Raw genomic sequence first — 12,683 nt, forward strand, 5'->3', positions numbered from 1 at the left:
AGTTGAATGCACATTTGTCAGAATGTATTAATGCCCCAAGTACCTGTAGTTTTAAGCGTTATGGCTGCACTTTTCAGGTCAGTATATAACAATTATACTTCCCAATTGATGAAAGTCTGCAAATAGAAGCTAATTCATTGACATGAAAGTTCTGGACATCTCTAGTTTCAGTTAAGAAAATCATCCAGTTGCACCAAATGATTATACAGGAGATGTTTGCTTTTGCATTTTAAAAATAAACAAAATGAAAACCCCATACATTCCTGTAATGGTTTGGGAGTTCAGTTATTAGGTGTGTCTCGTTGAAATAGGAATATGACACATTTGAAAAACTTAGGATAAGAGGAAAGTCTCTTTAATTCTTTGGAAAATAGACTAGTTAACTTCAGTTGTTTCTATGAAAGCATTTTCTTGAACTAAGTATGTTTATATTTTCTCTCATTTGTGTGTTTTAATATTTTTAATTGAGGTTACACATAGGTTAGCACACTTAAAACATGTATTTTTATGTGCATTAATATATCTGTGTGCACATAGGTATATAATCAAAGCATGAAATTTATTTTTTTAAAAGAGGTTTATATTTTAATCCTGGCAATCCCTGCAATATTAAAAGAAATGAACTCAGACCTCAGAGTTTAGTTTTAGTAGTATTATTCAAGTTTCTTCCAATATTCTGCTTCCCTTACCATAAATCCTGGGGTATTTGGATGCTTATGTAATGAAAATATTAGTCAGGACATTTCAGAAACCACTGGGAGCAAACAATGGCATTTATCTAATAGAATGATTAATTTGTTAGCCCATGGCTATTTAAAGAGACAAGGACTCACAAAGGAGCAACACTTCTCAACAGTTGATGTCCTGCAGGTATTTCCAGGTTCTTAAATAATGAGCATTCATCTTTTTAAGTGTTAACAGTAATGCTCTTAGTGGTAGAACTGATGATTGCTGTAACCCTGCCCACTGTTATGTCGTACGTATTGCCATTCATTTTATGTATTTATATGTGTGCATATATGTACATATATCCACATATATATTTTTAGTATCTTTATATAGAGTACATACCTTGAGGATCATTGAAACCCTTTCAGTTGCTTTGCAGCACTCTATACCATCAAAGCCAACATACTCTGCATTGCAAAGCACTTACTGAAGTAGGCATAATGCAACACGATACAAAAGAAGTAATGTGGTCTGCATCTTATGTACTCTGTATATAATCTATGTGTGTTCTGTAAACTCTTTATATAGTGGTTATTTGTAACAGCACTTAGAGGTTGTGCAGAGGCAGCAGATCTGAATATCCCAGAACAATCATGGTAACATCTTAAACATGACAAAACAGGCATTGTAATAATTCTCAGCATAGTTTATAAAGCTGGCAGTTTCCAGTGATGATAAAGTTATCCTTAATATTTGTCTTTAATATTCAGCTGAAGGAAAATGTAGTGCTTATGAAGCTGTTCATGAAATAGAACAGAAGTTTTAAATTACAGTTAGTGGAATTTGAGGTTTCAGATTTTATATGACTCAAGGGTTTTATTGTGCTTTGTTTAATTCTAAGCTGCACAAAGGACTCTAAAATACAATTAATTTTGTAAATCTTGTTCATCTTTACTGTTTCTGAGTTATCAAGCACACTGGATGGAGATACGTAGCAGTTGTATAAAACACTTGCTATATTAAATGTATTCCTGATTTTTGTAAGTTCCCCAGTAGATTTCCCTCCTCTCTACAGTTCTGCAACAAGCACCTGTGAACCAAAATATGTAGTGTTGGTTCGATGTCTTTATATACTCTTTCTTTGTAGGTTTAAAAGAAGTGGAATTGGCTAAAATGTATAAATTCTTTGTTGTCACAGGGAACAAACCAACAAATTAAAGCACATGAAGCCAGCTCAGCAGTGCAGCATGTTAACTTATTGAAAGAGTGGAGCAATGCTCTAGAAAATAAGGTATATCTTCTACTCACTTCTAATTTTCATTGACTTCTTTAAATTATATAAAAGTACTGGAAGAAGCGCTTTTTTCCTGTTTCACAGCTGTTCAACATTACAGCTAAAGCACTAGTAGGCTTCAAAAGCTATCAGGCCATTTAGCAGCTCTTTGTGCCTTTGTTATGTAATAAAATGCAGTGAGAAACTTGGCCTCGCAACTCCATGGACAGTTTTCCTCATTGATAACTAAAAAACACTTTCTTCACATAAATAAACAGTCCAGTATTATATTTCCTCTCTGAGCTGCCTTCTTACAGAACAGAGAGTTCAGAAAGCCATGGCAACACTATGAGCTGTATCTTTACCACCTCATCTTTTTTCCTGACATAACTTCAAAAGTGTGTGATAAACTGGTTATGTATTTTATTTCTTTTTGTTCTTGCTCTCCAAACTTAAAGACCTGCACAGTTTAATTAAATTAAATATGCTGTAACTCATGGGCATGATGATGTCTGCTTTAGTGCTAGACCAGCATGCAGTTCATGTTGCAGTGTTTCCTTGGGACTCCAGGTTTTTAAGTTTTTGGGATTTGGGAGATGCTGGGAGTTGTATCAGCTATGATCTTGTGAATAAGCTTGAATGACTTTACCATGTGTTCTGTGAATAAAATCCAGGGCTTTGATTTAAAAAATACAAAACTTCAGAACAAATTACTGTTTTCTTAAATCCTTTTGAAAAAGTTTTACATAGACATCAGACTGATGTTTCTGTGTTTTTAGGGGGAAGAAGATTCCATAATTTCCAAAGTATTCTACAAATGCAGTCGCAAGAGTCAGGAGCCCCTTCAGACTTTTCTCAAATGAGTTCACAAGTAGCAATTCCAGTGTAAGCTCAGTGGCACTTAGGATGTGATTTCTGTCATCTCAGAGCTTGAAAGATCACAAGCTAGAGTTTAGCAAACTGTCTAGAAAGCACTTCCCTGTCTTGGCCTACAGACTTGGGTCTCCAGCAAGGTCATGCAGCTGCAGGAAGTGTCGTTTTAAAGCAGACATTAACTGGAACAGCGTAATATGTCTTGTGCCCCCAGCAGGTTTGTTCCCGAACTCCTTGGTTTTGAGCTTGAAGCCTCTTCAGCAAGCCATTGACCCTGGGTGAGGTCTAATACAGGGTTTTTTAGATAGAATTTTTTTACATGTGTAGGTAGGTCTTAGTTTGACGATCCATAGCATTACTTAAGTTTGCTTTTGCATGTGAAACTTTGTCAGTGGAGAAACTTTACATTTTTCGATTTTGAGAGATACAGATTCATATCCTTAGTTCGTTTTTCATTAGTCTGATTAAAACTACACAATTTATTTCACATCACAGGAAAAAACCCACGTTCCCTGTAACTTGCAGAATAGATCATGTTCTGCCTTTTGTCAGTGTCCTGAGAGGTGCTTTGTCATTTAAAAAATGCCCAGCAGTTCTATGTTTGTCTCTTACAGACCTTAGAGACTACACGCTTCACTACTGTTTTATGTTCGACTTTCGTTTCAGTTTTCATTTAGGACATAACTGCTTATTATCGTATGTCCATTTTTTTTCTTTTTACTTCCTGCTTTGTAGACTTCTTCCTATTCATAATAAAGAGTTGAATCACTGGAAATCCCAAGCCAGTGCCAAGTTACCAGAATAGCTAACCACATGTCATATGTCAGTGACTTTATTCTAGGGAAGGGTTACAAAATGATTTGTAACTTCATTGCTGCGCCCTTCTTTGAGGAAAAAATTAATGAATGCACTGAAGAACAACAGTGCAAAGTCAACTTGGCTGATGGGTATCTCAGAAATCTTAGCCCTGCTGAAGTCAGTGGAAGTCTTCTTAGTTTGTATAGTGTCAAGATTTCATTTGGGATTCTCTCTGTGGTACATCTGCAGGGGAAAGGAGAAGTTGTCTTCTCCCAGTCACCACATTCTTTAACAGTGCATGTGGAGTAGGCAAACTGGAAATCTTCAGAGCTGCAAAGCTTATGCTAAGTTAGGAGTTTGGTATTGGTGGCAGAGAGTAGTAAGAGAAGGTCGGATGTAAAATCTTGAATCAGAACTTTGTGGGGGGAATTAGTGCTTTTTTTCCCCTCTGTGATGGTGTTCTGCAGACTGAACTCCCACAGTTTTGTAATGTTGGAAATAATCAGTTAAACGTAATTTTGTGGCTTCATCACATTCTTACAGAAAACTGGTATCAACTGTTTTTTTCTTTTTAATATGAGACTTAAATATGGGACCTGTTTGAATACAGTTTCTTGTGGCATAACGTTTTTTCCATTCTTTTTTAGTAAGCAACAATAAACAGCAGCTTAATTTGCAAAATTGCTGAATAAGAGCATGCTTTTTCCTAGGAATATTTCAAATATGCCAACTAAGTAAAGGAAGATTATGTAATTTGTAATTAGATGCTGTGTTTCCTTTACCCTTTTTTACACTAAAGTTCCAAAGACTTATGTGGAAACTATAGTTGGGAAACTATTTAGTGTTAATTTATTTTTTTTTTTTATTCACAAATCACAGCCAAACTACAGTTGCTGACCTAGCAATGACAGTTCTATATGATTAAGGACTGCAGGACATAATTCTACTTTTCTTGTATTCTGTAAAGCTACGTGGAAAATCTCAGTACAAGACAGGGCCACATTTTATAACTTACATAAAAATGGAAATGCAATGCTTAGTGACCCAGAGCATAACTGCCTTGTGATTGGGAGGCCTGGGGAGGAAACAGTGAGAAAAGGGAAATGCAAAGATCACAATTAAATAAAGAACTCTGATTCATTAAGGAAATGGAGGATGCAAACAAAATGAAGCTTCCACCCAGCAAATCTTAAATATCTGGGAGGCAGAGGTACTGGTTTAAATTTAAGCTTGTTCTTGAAAATTTTTTCTAGTACCTAGGCATGCATTCCTTCCGCCTCAATATTGCTTCTCTCTCTGCACTGACAAACTTGGCTTTGTCTCATTTCTGTTGAGTTTCTTTTGCTAGTTTTTCCATGTGTAAAGCAGAACCAACCTATGTGTGTATATGCACACATACTGTACTGTACCATATTGAAAAGTAGATACCCGCACACACATTATTGTATCTCTGTATTTTTGGGCTCCTGCCTAATGAACTTGCTGAATGCCTGTGGGCTTTGGCAGTCCTTTGTCTAGTTTGGGCTGGTTCAGAGATTTGAGATTAATTACCTTGTCAAACAGACTGGGTTCTGCTAGGAATGCAGTGACACATAAGGGATTTGGTGATGGTGTCTGATTGGAGGGCAGTTAGGGGGATGCGGTACAGCAGTGGCACCCACATCAGAGGTGAAGATGGCTTAACCTCAAACTAGTACCTGTAATAGAGACCAGGGAGAATTTTTTTGACATCCAAGTAATTGGTCTTGATGTGAAACATTTATCAAGAATTTTTTGGGTCTGAAATGGTGCTGCATCATAGCCGTATAAAGATCTATCTGTGGAATAGTCAGGGCATGTCCAAACATCATCTTGTGCCAAGTATTTGTTTTCTACGTTTTTGCTGCTGAATGATCTTGCCTGGGGAAAAACTACATTTCTCAATAAAGTAATGCACCACCACCAAGCAGCCCCCTTCTCCAAAGCACATTAATGAACAAGCACTAAGCAGTGTGACAGAAAATATTTACTGTATTACTTTCCTCCCCAAGGAGATATATAATAAGGTATTCTTTTAACAAGTCTCATGTTTTAAAAACAGAATGAGTCACTAATGAATAAATTCATAAAATGTCAGTTCAGAGAGAGAATAGAATTCACAGCCTGTAGTTCTTTGGTCTTTTCTACTAGTAGGCACCATTGGATTGTCCTTCAAATGCATGGATCCCTTCTGTATTCACTCATTTCAAGAATTGTCATTGCCATCACATTCTTTTAAGTCAAATCAATCCCATGCAGATGTTTTTCCTTAAATTTCCTATAGATCAGGACAGATTGGCATAGGTGAAGAAGATTACAATTCCCTGATCCAGCCAGCTCAGTTTGTCTCTGGTGTACCTTCTGTGCAGGGCTCGAGTTCTTAATGCCAATTTAGAAGTTAGAATTAGGTTGTTCCAAACTCCAAGCAACTCCCAAGTCAGTTGGTGGAAACCAGGAAACCAAACCATTAAACAAGAAGTGAATAAAGAAAATGTTACATTTAGACACAAATTCTTTGCTGGGTTTCTGTCCCATCTGCATTTTCTTAAGCCAAAGTTGTACCAATGCTATACATTGGAAGTGCAAAAATAGCTATCAGAAGGTTGGGGTTTATTTATTTGTTTGTTTGTTTATTTGCCAGACATGGAGAGAGATTTTATGAGGATCTTATCCCTTTCATGTGCTTAAGATAGTTTTAAACTAACAAAGTTATAAGTATTTTAATAAACTTTGGCAGGAGTAATTGTAGAATTTTTTCCAGGTGGCCTTGCTCCAGAATGAAAGTTTGGAAAAGAACAAGAGTATACAAACTTTACATAATCAGATTTGTAGCTTTGAAATAGAAATTGAAAGACAGAAGGAAATGCTGCGGAATAATGAATCTAAAATACTTCATTTACAGGTAAGAAATATAGAATCTCCCCATTAAAGCAGAAATGGTAGTAGCTTCTGTTCTGTGCCTTTATACTTGTGAAGTAAGGTGGTCTAGTTAAAAAGTGGGGGGGAGATATTTTACATTGCTAGAGAGCCATTCTGTTGTTTTTTTTCTTCTGGTTTGTTGTGTTTAACTGGGTAAGATACTTCACTAAAACACTAGGTAATTGCCTAGCCCATGTTAAAACAAAAAAAAACCCCAAACTCTTTAAAAAGGGTAAAGGTGGAAAACAAAATTGAAATATTAAATGAAGAATAATCATACCTTTTTTTTTTACTTGGAAAAAAACTACTTAAGGCAGTCCTGCTGAAGGGCAAGGTTAGCACCTTAAAATTGTCAAGTATTATGTATATTTCTTTTTTACTTGCTGGTATTAAAAAATATATATGAATCATGAGTGAGATCAGTCTGGTGTGGATTTAATTCAAACATAGCATAATGCATTGAATACACTTTTTGAAATTCCACATTTCTGTTGTCCTTCTGAGGAAAATTTTATCTAGTTATTCCTTTGCTCGTAGGTCTGAGTTTCATGTTCTGTGTTTTGAATGCCTGGCCACAAGCCAGCATGAAACTAGAAATCCTCTGGATGCCCTGGCATGGTGGTTATCCCAGGCTGAAATTCCTTGCTCTGTATTCACAGCTGTCTTGGAATGTGGGAATTTGTATTAGCTTGCATGATAGTAACCACAGTTAGAGAAGCCTCAGGAGATATTTAGCAAGCAGTTGTGGACATATCATTTACACATTAATGTAGTATGTCTGGTGCTGGAATATCAGATACCTGTTGTAGCATCCACCTTAAAGGAATGTAAATAAAATTATCTTTTTCACTCACTATTCACTTCACATATAAACTGCAAATGTTGATAAGAAAGATAACGATATCCAAACCAGTGTGTGGCTAAAATTCAAAGGGTGGCGCATTCAGGAGTTCAGAGCCTGGAGACCCTTGATGATGGTTTATAAGGAAACCTTCAAGTTTGGCAACTGCAGCATTTTTCCTTATAGCAGTAATTTCTTTCCATGGCCTGCCCACTTAGTAACCAGCTCAGCCTGCCTTAGTCATTGTTACTTGTCTGATGATAGTCTGGGATATGGCTGCCTGCTTGCAATATTGCATTCTGACACTGGGGAGCTAATCCTTGTGTGTACTGATACTGCTGATTGAATCTACCAGGAGGTAAGTTAATTTGTAAGCCTGGAGTTCTTACACATGCTGTCTCAATGGCCAGCAATGAGAGTGGAAATGGAAAAACCACAGAGCAGAGTTTTTCATTATTGTCTTAAATGACAGACTGCAATATCTTTTTCCTCGAGCTGTAAGTGTTAGCAAAATCAATTTTCAAATGGATGGTTTAGGAAAAAAGAAAACCCCAAACCACTACAAAGCAGCAGATTCCAACAGGTGGCTTTGTGGTGGTAATAAGCACTGGAGAAAATGTTTTGCTCTTTTTTTCTTTTTCTTCCTTTTTTTTTTCCTCTTCTTTTTTTATTTTTTTTTTCCTCCTACTCTTTAGTTCCTCTTGCCAGTTATTTCAATTTAGTTATTTCAAGCCAAACTGTACTTCAAAGATATTTCCACCTGATTCCTTCCACTTAGCAGAATTTCCTGGTTCAGTCTGATTAGTAAGGGTATCCTGGAAACACACCTCCATTTATTTTTTCCTGGACAACTTGATCAGCCTCCTTCTGTTGCCCAGCAGGAGTGGAAGGAATGAGTTACCTTCTGTGAGCCGTTCTTTGCTGGCTTGTGTTGAGCAGCCGTGGTTCCACAGTGTAGCCACAGATACTGCACTAAGCAGTTCAGGTCTGGGCAAGGTGTGTTTGCTTAGTCCTCCAAGAGCTACAAATGCTACTGGTGTCCAGTACAGTCCCAGTATTGGCTGCCAGGTGACATTTTTTGGCTGGGGAGTGGCAGCAGCGTCACTGAGCATCATCTCTCTCTGAGGAGTCTGATACAACTGCTGTAAATGCATCAAGGGATTCTGGGCACTGGCAGGAACCTCAGCCTAGAGAGGTTTTGTTTTCAGATGAGTTTTCTACATATTAGTCTCTAGGGATAAAGTGTTTTTACTGAGGGGGTGTGATACTCTTTTTGGCTGCTGTCAGAACTTTCACATGTAGTGTCCAGTCTTTCATATGGAAATGGAAGCATGTGAGTAAGCCCATTGTAAAGGGACTGGGGACGTGAGGTACTGAGGGACAAAAGAAACAGTGGCCTACAGGAACATAAAATGATTTGATGAGTAATATGTTCCTTCAGAGGAGAAGGACACATGATTTCTTTTCCAAGTCAAGCAGTACCTTTTCTAGTCTGTTCTTCAGCTTTTCAGTTTCGCCCTATCAGTTGCAATGGAAAGGTCATTACAGCTCTTCAATTCCCCATGACATTTTCTGAAATTCTTTCAGCAAGTATAGTGCTAAAATTATGGAAGTTGTTAGAAATACTAAACAAAACCCTATATATGAAGATCAACATCAAAAGGAGCTCACAATGGTTTGCCAAGCACATAACTAGGGATTAATGATCCAGAGAGGTCATTGCTAGAGCGAAAAGTGCATGCAGAAAATTGATATCTACTTGAAAATTTATGAGTACAGTGTGAGACATCTGTGTGCTTTCTGATGGAATAATTAGAGTGAAAATCTCCACTGCTGCATTAAATTCAGATTTAGTACATCAGTATCTCCCAGCAGGAGGGAGGTTGAATCCCTGTAGGGTAAGAAGATAGAGATTCCACTGCTTTTTAAAAATTAAATAGAAGACTTATTTCTGATTATTTTATACCTCTTGAATTCTCATGTCAAGGTACAGTAGATAAAAATGATACACATTTGCCAATGTGAAGCAGAAACAGCTAAACCAGAATTAGTTATGCATGTCCAAAGGTGGAATGTTGCACAGGTTGATGGAGAGAAGTGGGTCCCTAATAACAGCTTTGGGTAAACTTCTCCCAAGAGAACGGCTTACAATTCTTCTGCATGTTTAACACCTCCCCAGTTCATGTAAAAATGTGATAATTTATTTTGTTTGATGCTGTGTTAACCCAAAGGAGGTGCAAGCTGTGAGGCACTGTGCAAACGCCAGCCATGTTACTGTTCCTGCCTTGAAGAGTTCATGTTTGGTATGAGTAAAGGAAAAAATATCAGACTTGGGCATATTTTGAGTTACTTTTGCACATTAACTGTGAACTAGTGGCCAAATCCTTTGGCTCTGCTCTCACAACATGCATTCAGGCCATGCTGGGGTATGTTTCCATAGCTATATAGATATAGATATATAGATATATATATATATATATGGCTAACAGCCCTTCCCTGCTCTATTGTCTGATTACCATCAGCCCAAGTGAGGGGCTGTGACTGTGTTGGTAGGTGGTGTTTTGTAAGTCCAGGAAAGCTGCTTCATTTATTTACTGGGCCCATACCCCTGGCATTTATGATGCAGTGCACAGCTTTCCTTCACAAAGCACCAATTCTGGAAATGAGAGATACATAACTTGTTTTAAAACATGAACATAGAAATAACTAGTTAATCTTGAAATACGTTACATTGCTCAGTGGTTTTGAGACAAAAAATAAGATTTTGCTAGCTGGCTCATCAAATTGACAACCTTCAATTAATGGTTACAGACTTTGAGTATAACTGAAACCACGTTATTAAAAGCAAATGGCTCAAAGGGGCAGTGGAGGTTATATGAGGCAGAAGGGTTTTCCCCATCAGTGGGGAACACTGAATCCACATGGCCAACCAGAAGGCAAATGCAAAATAAATTTTATTTTATTGTTTTGTGCTCAACTGCCACTTTGTTTTTGTGAAGAAATGAAAAATCATGTTTACATTTGTTGGCTCTATGTGATGATAAACTATAAAGCTATAAAGTTAGATTCGGAATTTAACTGTAGGTGGTAGCAAAAGTAGTTTCTTCTCTCAGATATTTTTGTTATCATTTGAACTTCACAACTGATTATAGGGTTCTGGCTAAAATTCCTGCTAGTCCAAATTAGCTGTGATAATGTGAAGTGCTGTGTATTTTTTGCATCAGATTTGAGGTAGACTGGAAATATGTTCTTGATATTCGTAATGTACTAAGGTGCTTGCAATGTCCCTCTTTCAGAGAATACTGGCCTTTCTGTCTATTTCTTTCTGGAGTGTTGTATTTCATGCCTTTCCAAAACCAGCTGGGCTATATTTTCCTTTTTCTTAAAAAGACTCATCAGAAAATACCTTCAAAATGCGTGGGTTGTTGAGTTTAGGAAGTAAGAGTGGGAATTTTAAAGGTACTTAAGGGGACAGATGTGGTCATTTTGCTTACATTCTTGAGGGCTTCTGATACAGTTATGGGCACATCATAACTCAGGCTTTGATGATTGATTTAAGTGAGCTGGGAGCTTGCACATGTGTGTACTTGTGTTCCATGTGTGCAAGAATAATGGTGTTTTCCTGGAGGCTAAGTTTTTTTGCTGTAAACCAATATAAACCTATGCACATGGGCAGCCATCTGATCCACACCACAGGAAGTTGTGCCCATATTTTGTTGCTGCAGTACTGTTACATGAAAGCAAACAAGTATCAGCCCATAATACCAATATGGAGACATTCAGAAAATTGTTCTTACATTGAAAGGTTTTAAAAAAAAAAAAAATTAAAAAAACCTTAGACAATGGTTACACACTAACAAGTCCCTTTTTTAAAATAAAGCTATTGCTAATTCTGATAGTGCTCTACCTATGCAGTACTAAATATTTTGTGTTTCATAAATACCTGGGCTATTCTTTTAAATTTTCAAGGTTTGTGTTATTAAAATACAATAGACATAAGCAAAACTTGTTTATATTGGAATTCAGTGTTATTACTAACAGATAATTAAGTCTTTGTTTAATTTTCATAAATGAATGTCTTTGTGTTATTTTAACTCATATGCTATTATTTTATAAAGCGAGTAATAGACAGTCAAGCAGAGAAACTGAAAGAACTGGACAAAGAAATCCGTCCCTTCCGACAGAACTGGGAGGAGGCTGACAGCATGAAGAGCAGTGTGGAATCCCTCCAGAACAGAGTGACTGAGCTGGAAAGTGTTGATAAAACTGCAGGGCAAGGAGCTCGGAATACAAGTGAGTGTGAGCACAATGGGCTGAGGTGCTGTTGAGAGGAAAACAGTGTCCCTTGAGTGGCACTCCCATTGTGACTTTTATATGGAAACATCAATAATGATTCTTCTGATTTTTGAGTAGGAGATTGTGCATTTCATTTGTTGATGATGTGGCATTGCTTCTGTGCTTTTTCTTAGTCTTGATTCTTGTCTTCTACTTTGTTTTATTGACTCTTGTCTTGACTGTATTGTTAGCTCATTAAAAACAGTTTCTCAATTGATCTTTGATAGCTAATAGCTTTCAGCAACTTCTTTAAATCTAGTCTTGGTATATTGACATTTTCTACTACTCTTCTCCCCTGTGAATGGATCAGAATGGTTTTCCACCTGAAAACACCCATCCTGGTTCTGTTAGACAGGTGTAGACATCCTAAGAAAACTGAAATCTGCTTAAGAATAAGGTCGTTGTGCTTCTGTGTAAAGACTGGAATTCAGCAGGACAGTGTAGATCATATGCAAGTGTTTAAATGATTATGACAAAGAACATTTAAATAGTCCTATATAAGATAAACCTACCTTATGAATTCATCTGCTGCTCAGTACTGCGTGTTGGCCAATTTTGCCAGTAAGAAAACAAAAGAGTAACATGAGAAGGAAAGGGGGCACAGAAAACATAGTCCTCCCTCCAAACTAAATAAATGACCATATAATACGGGTCTAAGCTTGAATTTTTTGGCTTTTTTTATGAAGAACTTAAGACATTGTAACAGCACTGTACTTCTGAGACAAATAGTATCTAAAAAGAATGTTTTGAATTATCAGGAATGCTTCTGAATTTCAGAGGGATTACATAGGTTGTAATAGGAGGCTTCCAAGGTCTTACCTGCTAAATAGCAATCTGCAGCATTGCTACCAGATCTGCTTTTAAAAAATGGAAGCCTCTAGTTATACTGTTTAGTGACCAGGAAAAATCTGTTAAATGGTTTGAATATTTGACTTTTACTGCACGTTTGATTAACAT

At 37.0% G+C, this 12,683-nt stretch overlaps 1 protein-coding gene across 12 annotated transcripts in view; it reads left to right on the forward strand.

Moving 5' to 3' along the window:
- The window catches only part of TRAF3 (TNF receptor associated factor 3), a 69,618-nt gene that overhangs the window by 48,945 nt on the left and 7,990 nt on the right, over window positions 1-12,683 (forward strand). For 9 of the 12 annotated variants that reach the window (XM_088057522.1, XM_088057527.1, XM_088057523.1 and 6 more), the window contains 4 exons: window positions 3-77; window positions 1,868-1,960; window positions 6,393-6,533; window positions 11,510-11,684. In XM_088057522.1, coding sequence (XP_087913648.1) covers window positions 3-77; window positions 1,868-1,960; window positions 6,393-6,533; window positions 11,510-11,684 — 484 coding nt within the window. The remainder of the gene's footprint in view (window positions 1-2; window positions 78-1,867; window positions 1,961-6,392; window positions 6,534-11,509; window positions 11,685-12,683) is intronic. The other 3 variants (XM_088057531.1, XM_088057530.1, XM_014249933.2) reach the window with 3 other exon arrangements.

Source organism: Pseudopodoces humilis, chromosome 7 (assembly GCF_049639895.1).
Source record: "Pseudopodoces humilis isolate 2021_Gansu_Grassland_sample_001 chromosome 7, ASM4963989v1, whole genome shotgun sequence".
NCBI classification, from domain to species: domain Eukaryota; kingdom Metazoa; phylum Chordata; class Aves; order Passeriformes; family Paridae; genus Pseudopodoces; species Pseudopodoces humilis.